Source organism: Typopeltis vanoorti, chromosome 6 (assembly GCF_054136105.1).
Source record: "Typopeltis vanoorti isolate ZY-2024b chromosome 6, IOZ_Tvanoo_1.0, whole genome shotgun sequence".
Classification (NCBI taxonomy): domain Eukaryota; kingdom Metazoa; phylum Arthropoda; class Arachnida; order Uropygi; family Thelyphonidae; genus Typopeltis; species Typopeltis vanoorti.
Genome location: NC_143554.1, coordinates 48,620,689 through 48,637,542, shown reverse-complemented (window position 1 = coordinate 48,637,542; position 16,854 = coordinate 48,620,689). Strand labels below are relative to the sequence as shown.

The 16,854-nt window shown below is 39.2% G+C and overlaps 1 protein-coding gene across 1 annotated transcript in view; it reads left to right on the top strand.

The window, feature by feature from the left end:
• Positions 1–16,854, top strand: part of LOC150105439 (polycystin-1-like protein 1) — a 724,085-nt gene that overhangs the window by 200,145 nt on the left and 507,086 nt on the right. Inside the window, exon 18 of the mRNA XM_090394152.1 lies at positions 10,385–10,499. Coding sequence (XP_090250278.1) covers positions 10,385–10,499 — 115 coding nt within the window. The remainder of the gene's footprint in view (positions 1–10,384; positions 10,500–16,854) is intronic.

Here is a 16,854-nt window from a genome sequence, read left to right as displayed (position 1 = left end):
ACTACATAAACCACTTTCACATCTGTCCATCAACTACTCTGTAATCCAGATCACCATATTAATATATACCCATTTGCTCCAACTCTGTTGCTTTATGCAACAGAGTTCTATGTGGAATCCTGTCAAATACCTTTGTAAAAGCCACCAATATCACTGAATAGATATTTCCCTTATCCAACTCTGTTGTCACTTTCTTATAAAAAGTATGCAAATTACTAAGGCAAGACACCTCTTGACCACCTATCATGCACCAACATCCTCCACCCCACCTCCTCATTTTCATGCCATAACACTGCTGAAAGCTTGTCATAATCACTTGCTTTGTAATTCCACTTATATCCTTTCTTAACTGAAAATTCTGCATGCCTAGCATTCTCCCAGGTCAAGACTAATCACTTTCCTCAAACAAAGGCAGCATAGCTAAATTGATTATTGTTAAGTTTTTTAATGCTATGATCAGATCCAGCAACCTCAAACCTCATGTCCCTTCTATTACATGCTGTGGCACTTCATTATCTCTCATTAGGTGTATAAATTAGGTAGAAATTCCATTTCCTTCCTTCCCTGTGACCATTCCTCTTCCCAGTCTATATCCCCATTTAAAAATCAGTGTAAAAAAATTACTCAAACTGCATTCATTATGCCAATTTCCAATGCATCTCATCGACATTCTTCCTTATACTCCCTGGATTATAGCAGTAATCAATTATATATGTTATATTGTTCGCCTCTATGTTGCAGCCTGAAATTAACCGTCTTTTACATCCTTGTCCTCTTGGTGTGCTTCTGTTCGTTTTCGTTTCAATTCCTTTGCTATCATTAACAACCCCCCAACACACACACACACACACCAATCACAGAGTCCTGATGTATCTTTTTTGCTCTTTTATTCAAAATGAAGCAGATCCTCCTTTTGCCTGAAAATATGGGACTTTTTATGTGCAGTAGATATTGTACATTTAATACAGTTAATGATCCTACTCCCTTTCATCATACCTTTAGAAGTATACAAATAGGAGAATTTTTTTTTGAGGGTGGGGGCTTGAATTTGCTTGGAAGTATTTTATAAGCAAATTACTAACTTCTGAAATGCCTTTAAATATAGTTAAAGGCATTTCAAAGCAGAACCTCAAATGAGAGACTGTTGTCTTTTGAAGTCTGAGCCTATTTACCGTATCAAGAAGTATATAAAGATATAGATAGTGTAGTATGTATATATGAATCTTTTAGTATATAAAGAAATCTAAAGAATTATTTGAGTGCTGATATTCTTTTGAGGGGACATTTTAATATTTCTGAGTGAAATTTTTTATTTAAATTATTATTATTATTTTTTTTTATTTATAATTCCATATAATAATACCAGTGTCTTTACTCAACCACTCTGAAGGCCAGTGGCTATCCATTAACCAGATATTGATTTGCTTTAAAGTTTAGTTATGAGTGAAGGAGATATACGTATCTGTAAAACTATTATGGCAGATGTGTAATTGAAATTCATGTGACATGGGATGATTGTCTGGTAGAAGTTGGCAAATCATGGATTTCTCAAGAGTAGGGTAAGAAACAGTATACTACAGGGTGCTGAGGCTTTTGTTCATTATTATTATTATTAAAAGACTCCTCCAGAGAGTCAGGGACTCATCAATGGAAGCAACATATCACCTACACCAGCTGTCATAACTTTTCTTGAATTCATCCAGCCACCTATACCCCCCATGACCTCAAAAGGATTTCATTCCAATTATGTGCCACTCTGGAAAACTAGCTCTCAATCCCCCCCCCTCCTTCCCCCTCCTCAATGATCACATTTATTCACAACTTCCATTGATCTCCTCTTTCCATTTCATTTCCTGCCTGAAATGAAAAATTCGATCTACTGGTATTTTATATGACCCTTTCAGAAGTTTGTAAATCTCATATCACCCCTCTTTCTCCTGTTTGCTAGTGTCTCAATCTATCTTCATCATCTGTATTCCTCAATATAGATATCATCTTTAACACTCTCCTTTGCGATCTCTCCACTCTATCACCATCACCACAGAAAAAACTAGGGCACTAGACTTGTGCACAGTTGTCCACGTTTACCTGTATCATTACCTGGTAAAGCAGTCATTTCAACATTGCAGTTATCCTGTGAGTTGTATTTGCAATCTTTGCTATAGTTCCAAGATTTAAAATTCCTGTCCTCTAAAACTGTTAGATTCCTAGACCGATTAGTTTTTTTTCCTAGAATAATCCTGCTAATGACATTGAATATCTCATTACACCAAAATGTGTAACTTTATCTTTACTAACGTTGAACTGATAGGCATTTTCACATGCCCACAATTCTAACATATTGAAATCATTCTGCAACTACTGTCAGTTGTTCCTGATTACCCCCACTTATCTTTGCATCATCAGCGAACAGCTGTATATTAACTTTCAAATCCTTTCTAAGGTCAATAATGTAACGATCTGAATAACCAAGGACCGATACCTGTGGTACACCACTGGTCACCTTAAATCTTGCAGACTTACATTCCACATGTATCACTTTTTGATACCTATCAGTTATTCATCCTTGCATCTATACTATTATTTTATAATCCAATTCCGTATTCTTCACTTTATGCATCAGCCTTCAATGCTGTATCCTGTCAAAAGCCTTAGCAAGATCCGCAAGTATCAGGTGTATCTGTCCCCTTGTCCAATTTAACAATAACATTATTATAATATGTGAGCAAGTTGCTCAAACGTGACCTTCCATTACTAAACCTAAACCTGTTCATTGTAAAGTATATCTTTGTCAACCCATTTATATACGCAATCTCTTAACTTTTCCAAAATCTTCACCACTCTAAAGATACTGATAGGTCGATAATTAGACAAATCAGTCTTTGCACCCACCTTTGTGGTGCAAACACTGATTTCAATATATTCTTTCCACTGCTGTGAAATCTTTGCTGTTCTGACACTCAAATTATGTAGCCTAGTCAAATGAACAGACAGTTCAGCTGAACACTCTTTTATCATGTGTGGATATCCTATCAGCCCCTATTGCTGAAGTGAAATGTTATGTTTGTGCAACAGCTCTGATATCTGCTCCTTATACACCTGAGTTTCTTTATCCAGTGAAGAGGTAGCATTGAGTTCAATGTTGCATACACAAGGTTGATAGCATTTATCAAATTGGGCATTCATTAGTTGAATAATTTCTTCTGCATATGTCTCTTGCATTCCCTCAGCATTCAACAGAGTTATTCTTTTAAATTAATTATTTCTTTTACTTACACCATAACAGTAGAATAGGTCCGCGCAGTTAGCCAAGTAGCTATGCGCTTCACGGCCATATGCCTGGTGAAGGAATGTCCTAGGTTCGATTCTCATCGATGACGTGAGGAGCTTAAGGATCTTCCTCAGCCATAGCCAAGTTAGCTGGTCTTGGGCATGGACAGCAGGGTTTTTCTCACCAGTTTATTTGGGGGTTTTCATCCTGCAAGCAGGCAAACCGGTCCAGTGAACACACACGGATTACAGTGAGGAATACTGACCCGGCCATGGGTCTGATTCATCAGCTATGCTGGTTCCAGAGCCCGGATAAAATTTGGGGGAACTGAGATGGTGCCGTACCTCTCCGTAAAGGGGACTCCGTAATCGATGACGTGAGGAGCTTAAGGATCTTCCTCAGCCATAGCCAAGTTAGCTGGTCTTGGGCATGGACAGCAGGGTTTTTCTCACCAGTTTATTTGGGGGTTTTCATCCTGCAAGCAGGCAAACCGGTCCAGTGAACACACACGGATTACAGTCAGGAATACTGACCTAGCCATGGGTCTGATTCGTCAGCTATGCTGGTTCCAGAGCCCGGATAAAATTTGGGGGAACTGAGATGGTGCCGTACCTCTCCGTAAAGGGGACCCATGGCTGTGTATCATCATACAATTATTATTATTAGTAGTAGAATAGAATTCTGTAACAACAACTCTTCTATCTTACTCCTTACAATTTCCATAACTGACATCATCCTTATGTGACTGGTATTTCTTCCATCATCTTTTTCTTAAGACTTAATACAAAAACATATCCATTTCTCTTCTGCCATATTTATTATTTTCATTCTAGAGACAAATTGTGTATCATTTAAGTATTTTTAAACACTTTCCATGCCCTGCTGATATCATTTTCACTAGCAACCGATATCGTGTAACAGAGCCTAGCGTACTGCTTAGTTAGTCATAATTTCCCCTCTTGGAATTTCAGCATGTAACTTTTGCATATTATATTATTATTATTACTACCCAATACCCCATGGAGTTGAAGACTCATCTAGAAGGTCCTTTTATCAAATGCACAACTCATCATACCGTGCTTTAAACACACTCAAATTCTCTGCAGACACCACACTCTCAGACAAGGCATTTCAATCATTCACAACTCTGCATGAAAAAAACCTGCTTCTCACTCCCCTACTCACACCCTCCTTATACAGCTTCCAGGGATGACCTCTGGTTCTCCCCTGATCTCCCACTATTTTCTGTAGAACTTCTCCAGCATTGATCCTATAACAATCCCCTAATAACCTGTAGATCTCTATCATATCTCCCCTCCTCCTCATGTTCACCAGATGCTGCAAGTTGCATCTTTTCAATCTTTCCTCATACTCGACATTCCAGAGATCAGAAACTACCTTAGTCGGTCACCTCTGGACCCTCTCCAACATCTCTTCAACCTTCTGAAAACCAGGTGACCAAATCTGGGCACAATAACCCATGTGTGGTCTAATCAAAGCCTTATACAATGGAACAAGAATCTCCCTACTTCTGCAAGTCAGTGTCCTCCACACTATTCCCAGAAGCCTTTGCGTTGTGTTCACAATTTTGGCTATGTGTCCCCTAAATTTCAGATCCTTATCCACTATCACCCCAAGATCTCTTATTTCCTCTACCTCTAACAATATATCCTCACCAAGCATAAATTCTGCATCCCATCTTTGTTTTCCAAATTTTAAAACCTTACATTTTGCAACATTGAACTCACATCCCCATTCCCATGCCCAATCGCTCAATTTATTCAAGTCTTCTTGTAAGGCCACAACATCTTCTCTACTCTGTATGGTTTGTCCGATCTTTGTATCATCTGCAAACAACTGAATATCTCCATCCAAATCTTCACCTATGTCATTAATATACAAGTTAAACAGCAATGGTCCTAAAACAAGACCCCCTGAGGCACATCACTAATGACTTTTCTTTTCCTGGATATATTGCTCCCCCATACACAACTTGTTGATACCTATCAGATAGCCAGTCTCCAATCCAATGCACCAATCTAATATCCAAAACCATCCGTTCTAGTTTGACCATCAAATTATCATGCGGTAATCTATCAAAAGCCTTTGCAAAATCTAAGTATATTACTGTGTATCATTCTCCTCTGTCCAAGGAAGCAGTCACCTTATTGTAATAAGTAAGTAGATTACTAAAACATGACCTCCCTTTCGCAAATCCATGCTGTCCATCAAAGATAATACCATTGTTGTCAACCCAATTCTGGATCCTAGTTCTCACAAGCTTTTCCAACAACTTAACTACAACACCTGATATGAAGTGGCACAATCTTGCCTTCTTTCCACTCCTTAGGAACTTGACCAAGTGCGAGACTAATGTTAAAAAAATATATCAAGGCTGTTGTCAACCCCCTGGCACATTCTTTCAGAATACATGGTGATATATTATCAAGTCCTACAGCCTTATTAACATCTACTTTGCTGAACTCCCCATACATCTCTTGCTCACTTACAGTCAGTCTCTCTTCCCCATCTATAGAGGTGTAAGAGACAACAGAGTGATGATAGATGTGGAATTGAAATTTATGTGACACTTCGCTGTCCTGGTCAAAGTAGATAGAATCAGGTGAAACTTGTGAAACATAGCTTAATGAAGTGGCACAATATCAAAGGCTGAGTGGATATAGGCTAGATAGTAACTCTCTAACTAGATATCTGTGTGGATTCAAATCCCATTGTGTAGTGTGGCTGTCTAACCTTTAGCACAACTGCTATACTAATGTACTTATACTCTTGTGTGTGGGATTTGCAAAATTTTTTTTTTAAATATGGGTAAGCCGGTGATTGGCTACATTTGGATTTCTGCACATTCATTAACTTTCCCTTTAAGCTAGTTTCATTCTAATGAGATGCTTATTTCTCTTCTCAGTCTATGTTGAAATACTTGAAGTCTTCCATAATGAATTACCTGCTTTGCACTAGCTAACCTAATTTGCCAAAGCAGCTCACATTCTCGTGGCCTATAAGCAGTATCATAAACTCTCATTCATTGGTGCCATTTCCTTCCTTCTATAACACTTTTTCATCCTGTCACCTCCCCCTCCCCCACCTGCTTTCTCCAGAAAAATACTGTTACCGTTCTTGTCAGGATAATCTTTGGGAAAACGAATTCTGTCAAGACCACAAACTTTTCTGGTTATCATGCCTAGCATACTTATTGAGACAATATCATATCTCCAATGGATAACCATTTATCCATTTGTTGCTCCACTGTCTTGTAATAAAGTACATAGCCTTCTGTTATTCAATCTACAAGCCTTCTGCTGATTTCTCTCTTTAAGTGTCTCAAGCTTTTATTAAATCTGCACCAAACATCCATTTATTCAGAACTCTTTTCCTATTAATTCTCAGCATAATGTAATTTATTAGCAATAATTTCAATTATTCACTATTGTACAGAAACCATTTGCTATTTTCCACTTCACATCCTTCTCATATATAATATTTTCCTTTCTGATTATATCAATATATATATATTAGGTTTATTTGCATAGAATATGTTTATTGCTATCCTTCTTGTGCCAAAAAAGAACAAAAAAGTGGAAAATGGTTCATTCTTTATATCTACAAGTATAGTGCACAATAAAATCATGAGTGCATAACAAATATATTGAGGACTGAATAAGAAATGACAATATTTAATGTGCATTAATATAATTGTAATGTGTGTTGCAGTAGGTGATCACTGGTATCAACTAGGGTGTGCACCTCTATTTCTGAAGACCTCAAGGAGAGGCATTATTATTATTATTATATGGGCACCCCCATGGAGTCCAAAGACTCAATGAAAGAGACCCAATCTATTCACACAATCTATCATACCTCTCCTTGAATCCATTAACAGACAAAGCACTCTCATTCACAACTCTCCAAACAAAAAAATTTAGTCCTCACACCTCTGCTAATTACACCTTTATTCAACTTGAAGAAATGACCCCTTGTTCTGGTCCCTCTAGCCAAATGCTGAAACATTTCTCCTGCATTTATCCTATAAAACCCTTTAAGCAACTTAAATGTTTCTATCATATCCCCCTCTTTTTCTCCTATCAACTTCTGCAATCTACACACCTTCAATCTGTCCTCATAGGGAACATTCCACAGGCCACTCACCAACTTGGTCTCTTGCCTTTGAATCCTCTCCACCACTTCCTCATCCCCCCCCCCCCAAAGTAACCCAGGGACCAGACTTGAGCACAGTAATCCAGATTTGGTTGTATCAAGGCCTTATAAAGAGGAATAACGATTTCCTTATCTCTACATGTTAATATGTTCTTCAGTAGCCAAGTAATCTTATGGGCTACCCTAACAATATATGTCCTCTAAACACCAACTCTCTGTGTACCACCACCCCTAAATCTCTAGCTTCATCTATTTCCTGGAGTACAGTGCTATCAATGTGATACATGGCTTGTAATCTATTTTATCCAAAATGCATAACTTTGCATTTCTCCACATTAAACTGATACCCGTTATCTTATGTCCATACTGACAGCCTATTTAAATCATCCTTGATTTACTATTACACTACCTAATTTTGCACATCAGCAAACAACTGAATATTTCCTTTCAGGTTATTTCCTGACAGCCTATTTAAATAGTCTCCTTGATTAACACGTTCGCTGCCACGCTCCTCTGGCATAGTTTGATCCCGCGCGCCAAGCGCTTTCGCGTCTTCAAGGTCACTACGAGTAATCTCATAGCCAGCTTATCAGACAGAATTTTGTTTCATACGCCAACTACTAGTAATCTCTTATCACCCCCACCCATATATTACATGCGCTGACGAATCTGTTTATTGCGTCTAGTCTCTAAAAACCTTCAGTTTCGCCATAAAGAATTAGAAGTTTACGCTAATATGAGGGATGATGAATTTAATGAATTCATCATTGCAAATGGAAGGACCAGTAAGAGGGAAGTTCTTTCCATTTCAAATATGAACAAATTTTAAATGGTTGAAGCAAAAAATCGGAATGGTAAAATTCAATTAAAACCAAATATCGTTAGGGACTATAATTTGGGTATGCCAGGCATCGATCTTTCTGATCAAATGCTTTCAAAAGACAATTAGATGGCCAAAGAATGCGCATAAATTTTATAATATAATTACTGGAAACGCAATGACTGCATTAAAATTTAGAGATCTCTTTATCTCAGTTTTTGTTGGAATGGATAAGCTTACAGCATCACAGATTATCAGCAGGATTCAGGATCTTCATTATTTGGAAATTTTACCACCTACAGAAAAAAATATTCGCTGACAAAGCCATGCCGAGTATGTACACGAAACAAACAACGACGCGAAACACATTATTATTGTCCTCTTTGCCAGGAAAAACCACCATTGTGCGTGGAAAATTGTTTTAAAGTGTATCATTCGTAATTTGAATAAATTGGTTTTTATTTTATTGATTTCATTTTATTATTTTTATTGATTTTTTTCAGTTTTAAATTGATTTACAAATTAGTACGAATTATGTGTTATACTATGGATTAGCTCACGCTTGGCTTAGGAGATTGGTAATCAACATACAAGTATATTCGTAGTTGGTTTCTGAGGCACATACATAATATACTATATTTTAGTTGAAATTATTTCCCTTCTATCAAGCCCCCAGATGTGTTCTCCGCTTTATTCAGAATCCAAGGGTCCAAATTAAGGTAATTATACTGAGGGTTAACTCGTGTTTGGCATAGGAGGTTGGTAAATCGACATACGAGTATACTCGTAGTTGACTTGTGAAGCTCACATATGAACTACGAGTATAGTCGTAGTTGGCAGTGAACGTGTTAACTATTACACTACCTAATTTTGCATCATCAGCAAACAACTGGCTATTTCCTATATCATTTATGTACAAATTATTTAAAATATATGAACTAGTGCTTGCATGTGTGCATGCGTGTATGTGTATATACTAATGAAGAGGAAGAGGTGATTTGATTGAGACATTTAAACTGTTGAGAGTTAGTTAGTTACAGGGTTGACACCTGGAAGTTCTTTTGGATGGTTGAACAAGGAGAAGGAAAAGGGGCCATTCTTGGAAGTTGTGAAAGGAGATTGTGAGCAAGAGGGTGAGGGATGGTTGGACATGGAATACATTCCTTTATACATGGAATTACAGTGAATGAGTTTAAAGAGTGGCATGGCAAACTTTGTGTTCTCTAGGATGGGCCTCCCAAAATGAGTCTTGTGACTCCATGAAGGTCATGCATAATAATATAATAATATGCTGCCCCCTCCCCTCCCCCTAATCTGCATCTGCTTAATATAATTTTCAAGAGATACACTATCTGATCTGTGGTATGATGCTTTCAGGATGACTTTACTAGGGCTTATCATATTCAGATACGCAGTTAAAATAGTTAAAGGAGATATTGTGGTGATAAAGCAACAGTGGGATGGTATAATAGAGGGTTGTATGAGATGATATGGGTGTACAATTACTTCACTCATTTGATTGAGTAAAATGTGGGAGAGTGATCAACACTTCTGCAGGATTTGTGAGAATTTTTTAGCAGCAGCAGAAAAATGAAGGAGAAACCAGGTATACTGATGACTACTTCCTTTGTTTTTTAAGGAATGTATTACATACATGAATTTTTATAGGCATGAAAATGTTTTAGAACAGTGCTCTGTGAGAATATCTTGTTTAGAAAATAATGTAGTTAAATTGCAAAATATAATAATTACAGTTAATATTATAATTACATTTTGAAAAGTTATCAGTTATAAGTAAGTTGTCTTTATATATATATATATATATATATATATATATATATATTTTTTTTTTAATTATTATTTTTTTTTCTGTACATCAGTGTAGTATGCTTTGTTCTTATGTAATGCTTTAAAATTTTTATATTTCATATTGCCACAACTTCTGCCAATTATGGATTAATTTTGCAATTTGAGATATATCCATACATACATATAGCATTTATGTTTTATGCATGTACTGTTGTTATTGTGCTATATTCTTGTGTGTAAATTTGTTGTAATTCCCTGACTGAATACTGGTTTAGTTTACACCATAATTCTTGCATTCTTTTTTTCAGTATATCTCGATGTCATAGTAAGGGACAGTAGAGGAACAGGAACCAAGGTTTGCTCTATTGTCAGGGCAGTGCTTCCACATGAATGGCATGGAAATTATAGTTTGGATTTGTATTTGTAAGTTTATTTTTGCTTGTGTGTGTTCATGATTGTTTACATTATTCAAAATAATTTTAAATATATAGTATTATTTCTAAATCACTTAGGGAATTGAAACAACGTAGATCCGAATATAAATTAAATAATACTTTAATAGATATTTCCGATATTTCGGCAATGTCACATTTGCCATTGTATTATATTGTTACAATACAGTTACTGTATTGTTAGTGCCTGTGTGCACCTGCCTTTTTGTAAGTTCCTTTAGAAAATGGCAAATGTGACATTGCCGAAATATCGGAAATATCTATTAAAGTATTATTTAATTTATATTCGGATCTACGTTGTTTCAATTCCCTAAGTGATTTAGAAATGCATAACCAACGTATAAGCCTGTCTACGAGAATATAGTATTATTATTATTTAAAATGACTTCTTTGACTTCTTTATAGTCTCAGCAGACTTATTTTCCTCAGTGTTGGACGTTCATGTGAGAAGAGGGGCAGAATTGTCAACTGACCACCACCTTGTTGTGTGCACTCTACGGCTTCAGAAACCAGATGCTACCATCAATGCTGGTATGCCTAAGCAGCTATACCGTGTGAAATGGGAGACATTGGAAAATGAGGCTGTGAGGAAGAATTTTGCAGATGACATTTCCTCCAGGTTCAAAGAGATTCCCAAGCATACTGCAGATGTTAAGGAGGAATGGAAGCTGTTCAGAACAGCTGTCACTGCCTCTGCACTCTCATGGTGTGGCAGAAAGCGGCTCGGCGTGGCAACGGACAGTGAGAAAAGGACACCTTGGTGGAACCAAGAAGTCCAAAAAACTGTCCGGGCAAAAAGGAGTCCTACCTAACATGGCTTAGAGTCAGGTCACCTGAGATGCGTTTGCAGTATGCTGAGGCATGAAAAGCTGCTGCTAAGGCAGTAAAGACAGCAAAGCAGAAGGCTTGGGAATCCTTAGGAGAAAGATTAGATTCATCCTATGCAAATGCAAACAAAGTATTCTGGCAGACCATCTGCTGCCTTTGAGGGAGGAAATCGTGCACAGCAAGGGTAATTAAGGCCTCTGATGGTGCACTTTTAACAACCGAGAAGGATATCCTCCACAGATGGAGGGAATACTTTGAGAGCCTTCTTATCCCGGGTGGCCCAGCAGTTGTGGACATCCAAGAGGTGCAGATCGGGGCAATGACTAGTCTCACAGCAGAAGAGGTCCATTTAGCAATAAAATCGCTAAAATCGGGCAAGGCTGCTGGCGATGATCAAATTCGGCCCGAAATGCTAAAAGCCTTAAATCGAGATGGTGTTCTCTGGCTGACTCGAGTGTATCAGGCTGCTTGGATATCTGGGCGAGCACCAAAGCAATGGCAGACAGGCATAATAATACCAGTCTTTAAGAAGGGAGACCAGAAGGATTGCAGTAACTGTCGTGGCATCTCTCTGCTCAGCCTGCCTGGGAAAGTGTATGCTAAGTGCTTGGAAAGACGGTGCAGGAGCATAGTTGAGTCAAAGTTCCAGGAAGAACAATGTGGCTTTCGTCCTGGTAGAAGCACAACTGACCAAATCTTCACTTTAAGGCAAGTCTTTGAGAAATCTTGGGAATATGCGAAGAATGTCTACACAGGTTTTGTGGACTTGGAGAAGGCATATGACAGGGTTCCTCGGGATAAGCTTTGGCAAGTAGTACAGGAGTATGGAGTGGATGGTCAACTATTAGCTGCCATCAAGTCCATGTATGAATGCCCAGAGTTTTGTGTCAGGGTAAACAGCACAAAGTCTGAACCTTTCACAGTCTCCGTTGGCCTCTGCCAAGGGTGTGTTCTGTCACCCCTCCTTTTCATAATATTTATGGACTGGATTGATAGGCATAGCCAAGGCAGTGAGTGTGTCAGAATTGGAAAATGTAGCATTGGACATCTGCTTTTTGCAGATGACCTAGTTCTGCTTAGCTCTTCCACAAATGACCTCCAGCAGACCCTAGATAGGTTTGTAGCTGTTTGTGCAGACGCCGGAATGAGGATCAGTGTGGCCAAAACTGAAACATTTGTGGTCTCAAGACAACCATCCCAGTGCACTCTAAATGTAAGTGGAGTCCCAATGAGACAGGTGGAGAAGTTTAAATACCTTGGGTCCATATTCACGAATGATGGAAAATGGGACGTAGAGCTAGATACTCAAATTGGCTTAGCAAGCTCAATATTGCGGGAGCTTGGCCGTTCAGTAGTATTGAAGCGGGAGTTAAGCCAGAAGGCAAAGCTGACTGTCTTCATACAGTCTATGTCCCCATCCTCACCTATGGTCATGAGAGTTGGGTAATGACTGAAAGAATGCGGACACGAATCCAAGCGGCTGAAATGAGGTTCCTTCGAGGGGTTGCGGGGCTGACAAAACTCGACAGAGTCAGAAGCTCTGCATTTCGGGAAACCCTCAATACTCAACCGCTGCTTCTCCATGTTGAGAGATCACAGTTACGCTGGTACAGGCACCTGGTCAGAATGCCACAAGAGAGGCTCCCTCAGCAGGCCCTCTTTGCCAAGCCAGAGGGTGGGAGGCCACATGGAAGGCCAAGGACTCGCTGGATAGATTATATCCAAAACCTTGGGTGGACACGTTTGGGAATCCCACCAGAACACCTGAACTTGGTGGCAGAGGATCGTGACCATTGGAAGTTCCTCTTGCAGCTTTTGCCCCCACAACCCAATTAGGAAGAGTGGGCCTTGAAGATGTATGTATGTATGTATGTATTATTATTATTATTTTGAACAATGTGAATGAGAGACATGTCCATCTAAGGCCGAGAATACAAACAAATGTAACTACTACCAAATGTGCAACATGTTGGTTTTATGTTTGCAGTGGGGGAAACTGGAAGGGAAACCAATCCTACAGCTACAATCAGAGACTGACCTAATTCAATAATGCAGGGGGGAATTAACCATATACTGAATAATCACCACACTTTCTTAAACAAATCCAAAGCAGACTTCATAAGGACCAAATATAATGAGCTTGCCTCCTGCTCAAATGGCCGTTAAACCTTTTGGAACCTTGTTTAAGGCCATTAAGCATAATATTTGCCTGTCTGATTTCCACCTCTCAAATCTCATCACTCATATTATTATTATTATTATTATTATTATTATTTTCGGGCTACTCCAGGGAGTCCTTAGACTCATCGAGGGAGGCCCTAAACATCATGTCCACACAACTATACGACATTCTCACAGTATTTATCATACCTTGCCTTGAACTCGCTCACTGTCATAGCACCCACAACAGAATCAGGCAGCTTATTCCACTCATTTACCACTCTAAAAGTAAAGAACCCAGCTCCAACACCACTGCTAACCACGCTCTTGCCCAGCTTCCATAGGCCCCTAGTTCTCCCACCACCAGTCCTGATCTCAAAAATATCCTCTGAATTAATCTTATAGAATCCTTTTAGCAATTTGAATGTCTCAATCATACTCCCCTTTTCCGCCTATCAACCAGTTTCTGCAACCCACAAATCTTCAACCTTTTCTCATATGCTTCATTCCATAGACCTGCTATCATCTTAGTCACTCGCCTCTGGATCCTCTCCACCTCCTCCCCATCAAGAAGGAACCGAGGTGACCAAATCTGGCACAGTAGTTAAGATGAGGTCTTATTAAGGCTCGGTACAGAGGTACAATAACTTGCCTGGTTCAACAACCAAGTGAGTTGATGAGCTGATTTAGCTACTTTTGCAATGTGCCCCCTAAACTTCATCTGCCTATCCACCAGCACTCCCAAGTCCCTGGCCTCATCAATCTCTTGGAGTACAGTTCCACCCATGTGGTATACTGCTGCTAATCTTTTCACCCCAAAATGCATAACCTTACATTTTGTCACATTAAATTGGCATCCATTCTCCTTAGCCCAGAACTCCAATCTACCTAAGTCATCCTGCAAGACTTTGACATCTTCTGCATTCACTATCGCCCTCCCCAACTTTGCATCATCAGCGAACAAATGAATTGTTCCACTTAGATCCTTCCCTATATCGTTAATGAACAGATTAAACAGCAGTGGTCCAAGAACAGAACCCTGCGGCACACCACTAGTCACAGGTCATCTTTTGGACTCTACTCCTGAATAAACTACCTTTTGATATCTCTCCATCAACCACCCACCTATCCATCTCACAAACCCTATATCCATTCCCATATGTTGTAGTTTACGGATTAGAATTCCATGTGGTATCCTGTCAAACGCCTTTGCCATGTCCAGCAGTATCACTGTAAATCCATTTCCCTTATCCAGTTCAGCCATCACCTAATTATAAAACTTGAGCAAGTTACTCAGGCATGATCTACCCTTTACAAAGCCATGCTGTCCCCTGTACGGTATCTCATTTTCATCAATCCATTCCTGTATTTTTCTCTTGACTACTTTCTCCAAGACCTTGACAACAACTCCTGATATGCTGATCGGTCGGTAATTTGCAACCATAGTCTTGGATCCTCCTTTATGCAGTGAAACTATTTTCCCCTCTTTCCACGCCTTCGGGACTAAACTAGACCCGAGACTCAGATTAAACAACATGGTCAAGGGCACTGATAATTCCTTAGCCGCTTCACGCAAGACCCATGCCGGTATACCATCCAATCCCACAGATGTATTCACATTAAGGTTCTGTAATAGACTATTCACCTCCACTTCATTCATCACAATTCCCATATAAACTAATGGCTCCTTCATTTTTTCAATGTCTCCACTTGGATGATATACTTTTGCAAAGTGCGTGCTCAGTAACTCCACTATATCGACTGGTTCAGTGACCTCCTTACCATTGTCATTCCTTAAAATCATTTTGCCATGTACAGTTTTTTTCTTGCTTGCAGCATATTGAAAGAACTGTTTGGGATTCTCTTTTGCTTGCATAGCTAGTTTCCTTTCATAATCGGCTTTTGCTGTTTTTACCACACTCGTTACCCTTCTGGCCTGCACTTTATACCGTTCATGTGCCTGCAGGTCACCCCTTTCTTTAAATTTCCTCCACAGTTGTTTCTTTTTTTGCAGCCCAAGCTTAATGGTGTTATTCATCCATTTAACCCCTACTTGTTTTACTATTCGTACCCCTAGGTATACAATCAGCCATAACCTCCTGTAAATGCTCCTTGACCACTTCCCATGCTCTATCGACGTCCAGCCGTTGCAGCTGTACATGCCATGGCACTGATCCAAGCAATCTCCTAAGCTTGTCATACTTGCCAGCACGGTAATTCCACATATACCCTGTCTTAATCAAAAATTCCACACCTTTAGCCACCTCCCAGGTCAAGACCTTATGATCACTCTCACCAATAGGTGGCAACCTGGTCATATTCATTACTATTCAAATTGTGAGATGGTATTACCAGGTCAAGCACTCTCACACCCCTAGTATTTACAATTACATGCTGTCACAGATAGTTATCCCTTAATAATTGAATAAAATCCATTTCCTTCCTCACATGTGTCCTCTCCTCCTTCCAATCAATGTTACCATAATTAAAATCCCCCATAATAATTATCCTCCTTCCACTCATTTCATCAATTTGTTTATGCATACTATCTCCACCATCTATTCCATCACCTGGTCTATAGCAGCACCCAACTGTATATTTTATTCTGCCAGTCTCAATCTCACACCAAATAGCCTCAAATGAGCTCCTTTCACTATCCTGCAATACATCTTCAATTTTCCTTGGTTGCAGTTCATCAGCTATCATCAATAACACCCCTCCCCCCATTTTATTCTCTCTGTCCTTCCTAAACACACTATAACCTATACATTCTATCCCACTAACTATATCATCTTTCGTCAGCCATGTTTCACTAATGCCAATAACCTGTGGCCAGGAAGAGCCAATCAAAGCCAAAAATTCTTCCTTCTTGTTCCTAATACTCCTGGCATTAGTATACATGAAATGCAGTGATCCCTTTGTTCCACCCTATCTTGATGCGTTATTTTAAATGTCCCATTCCCATTTTTTGTCCTTAGTGCTGGCTCAGGTACATTATATACATTTTTACACTCAACTGTCTCACTGATGTCTGTATATCCACTCCCCCCCTCTCCCCCCATCCTTGGTAGTTCTAGTTTCCCTGGTTCTGCACATCCATTTTCACTTCATTCAGCAACACTTTTTCCAGTCTTTGCACACCAAGTCCATTCAAATGCAGGCCATCCATCTTGTATAAGTCCTTTCGCTCATTAAACTCATTCCACACGTCCACAAATTCCACACCACACCGTTTTCATAACCTGCGCATAATGTCATTTGCGATTATGGCCCTCCTTCTAAACTCCTCTCTGTAATACCGCGGCAACAGACTGACCATTCTAACTCTGTCACTCTTT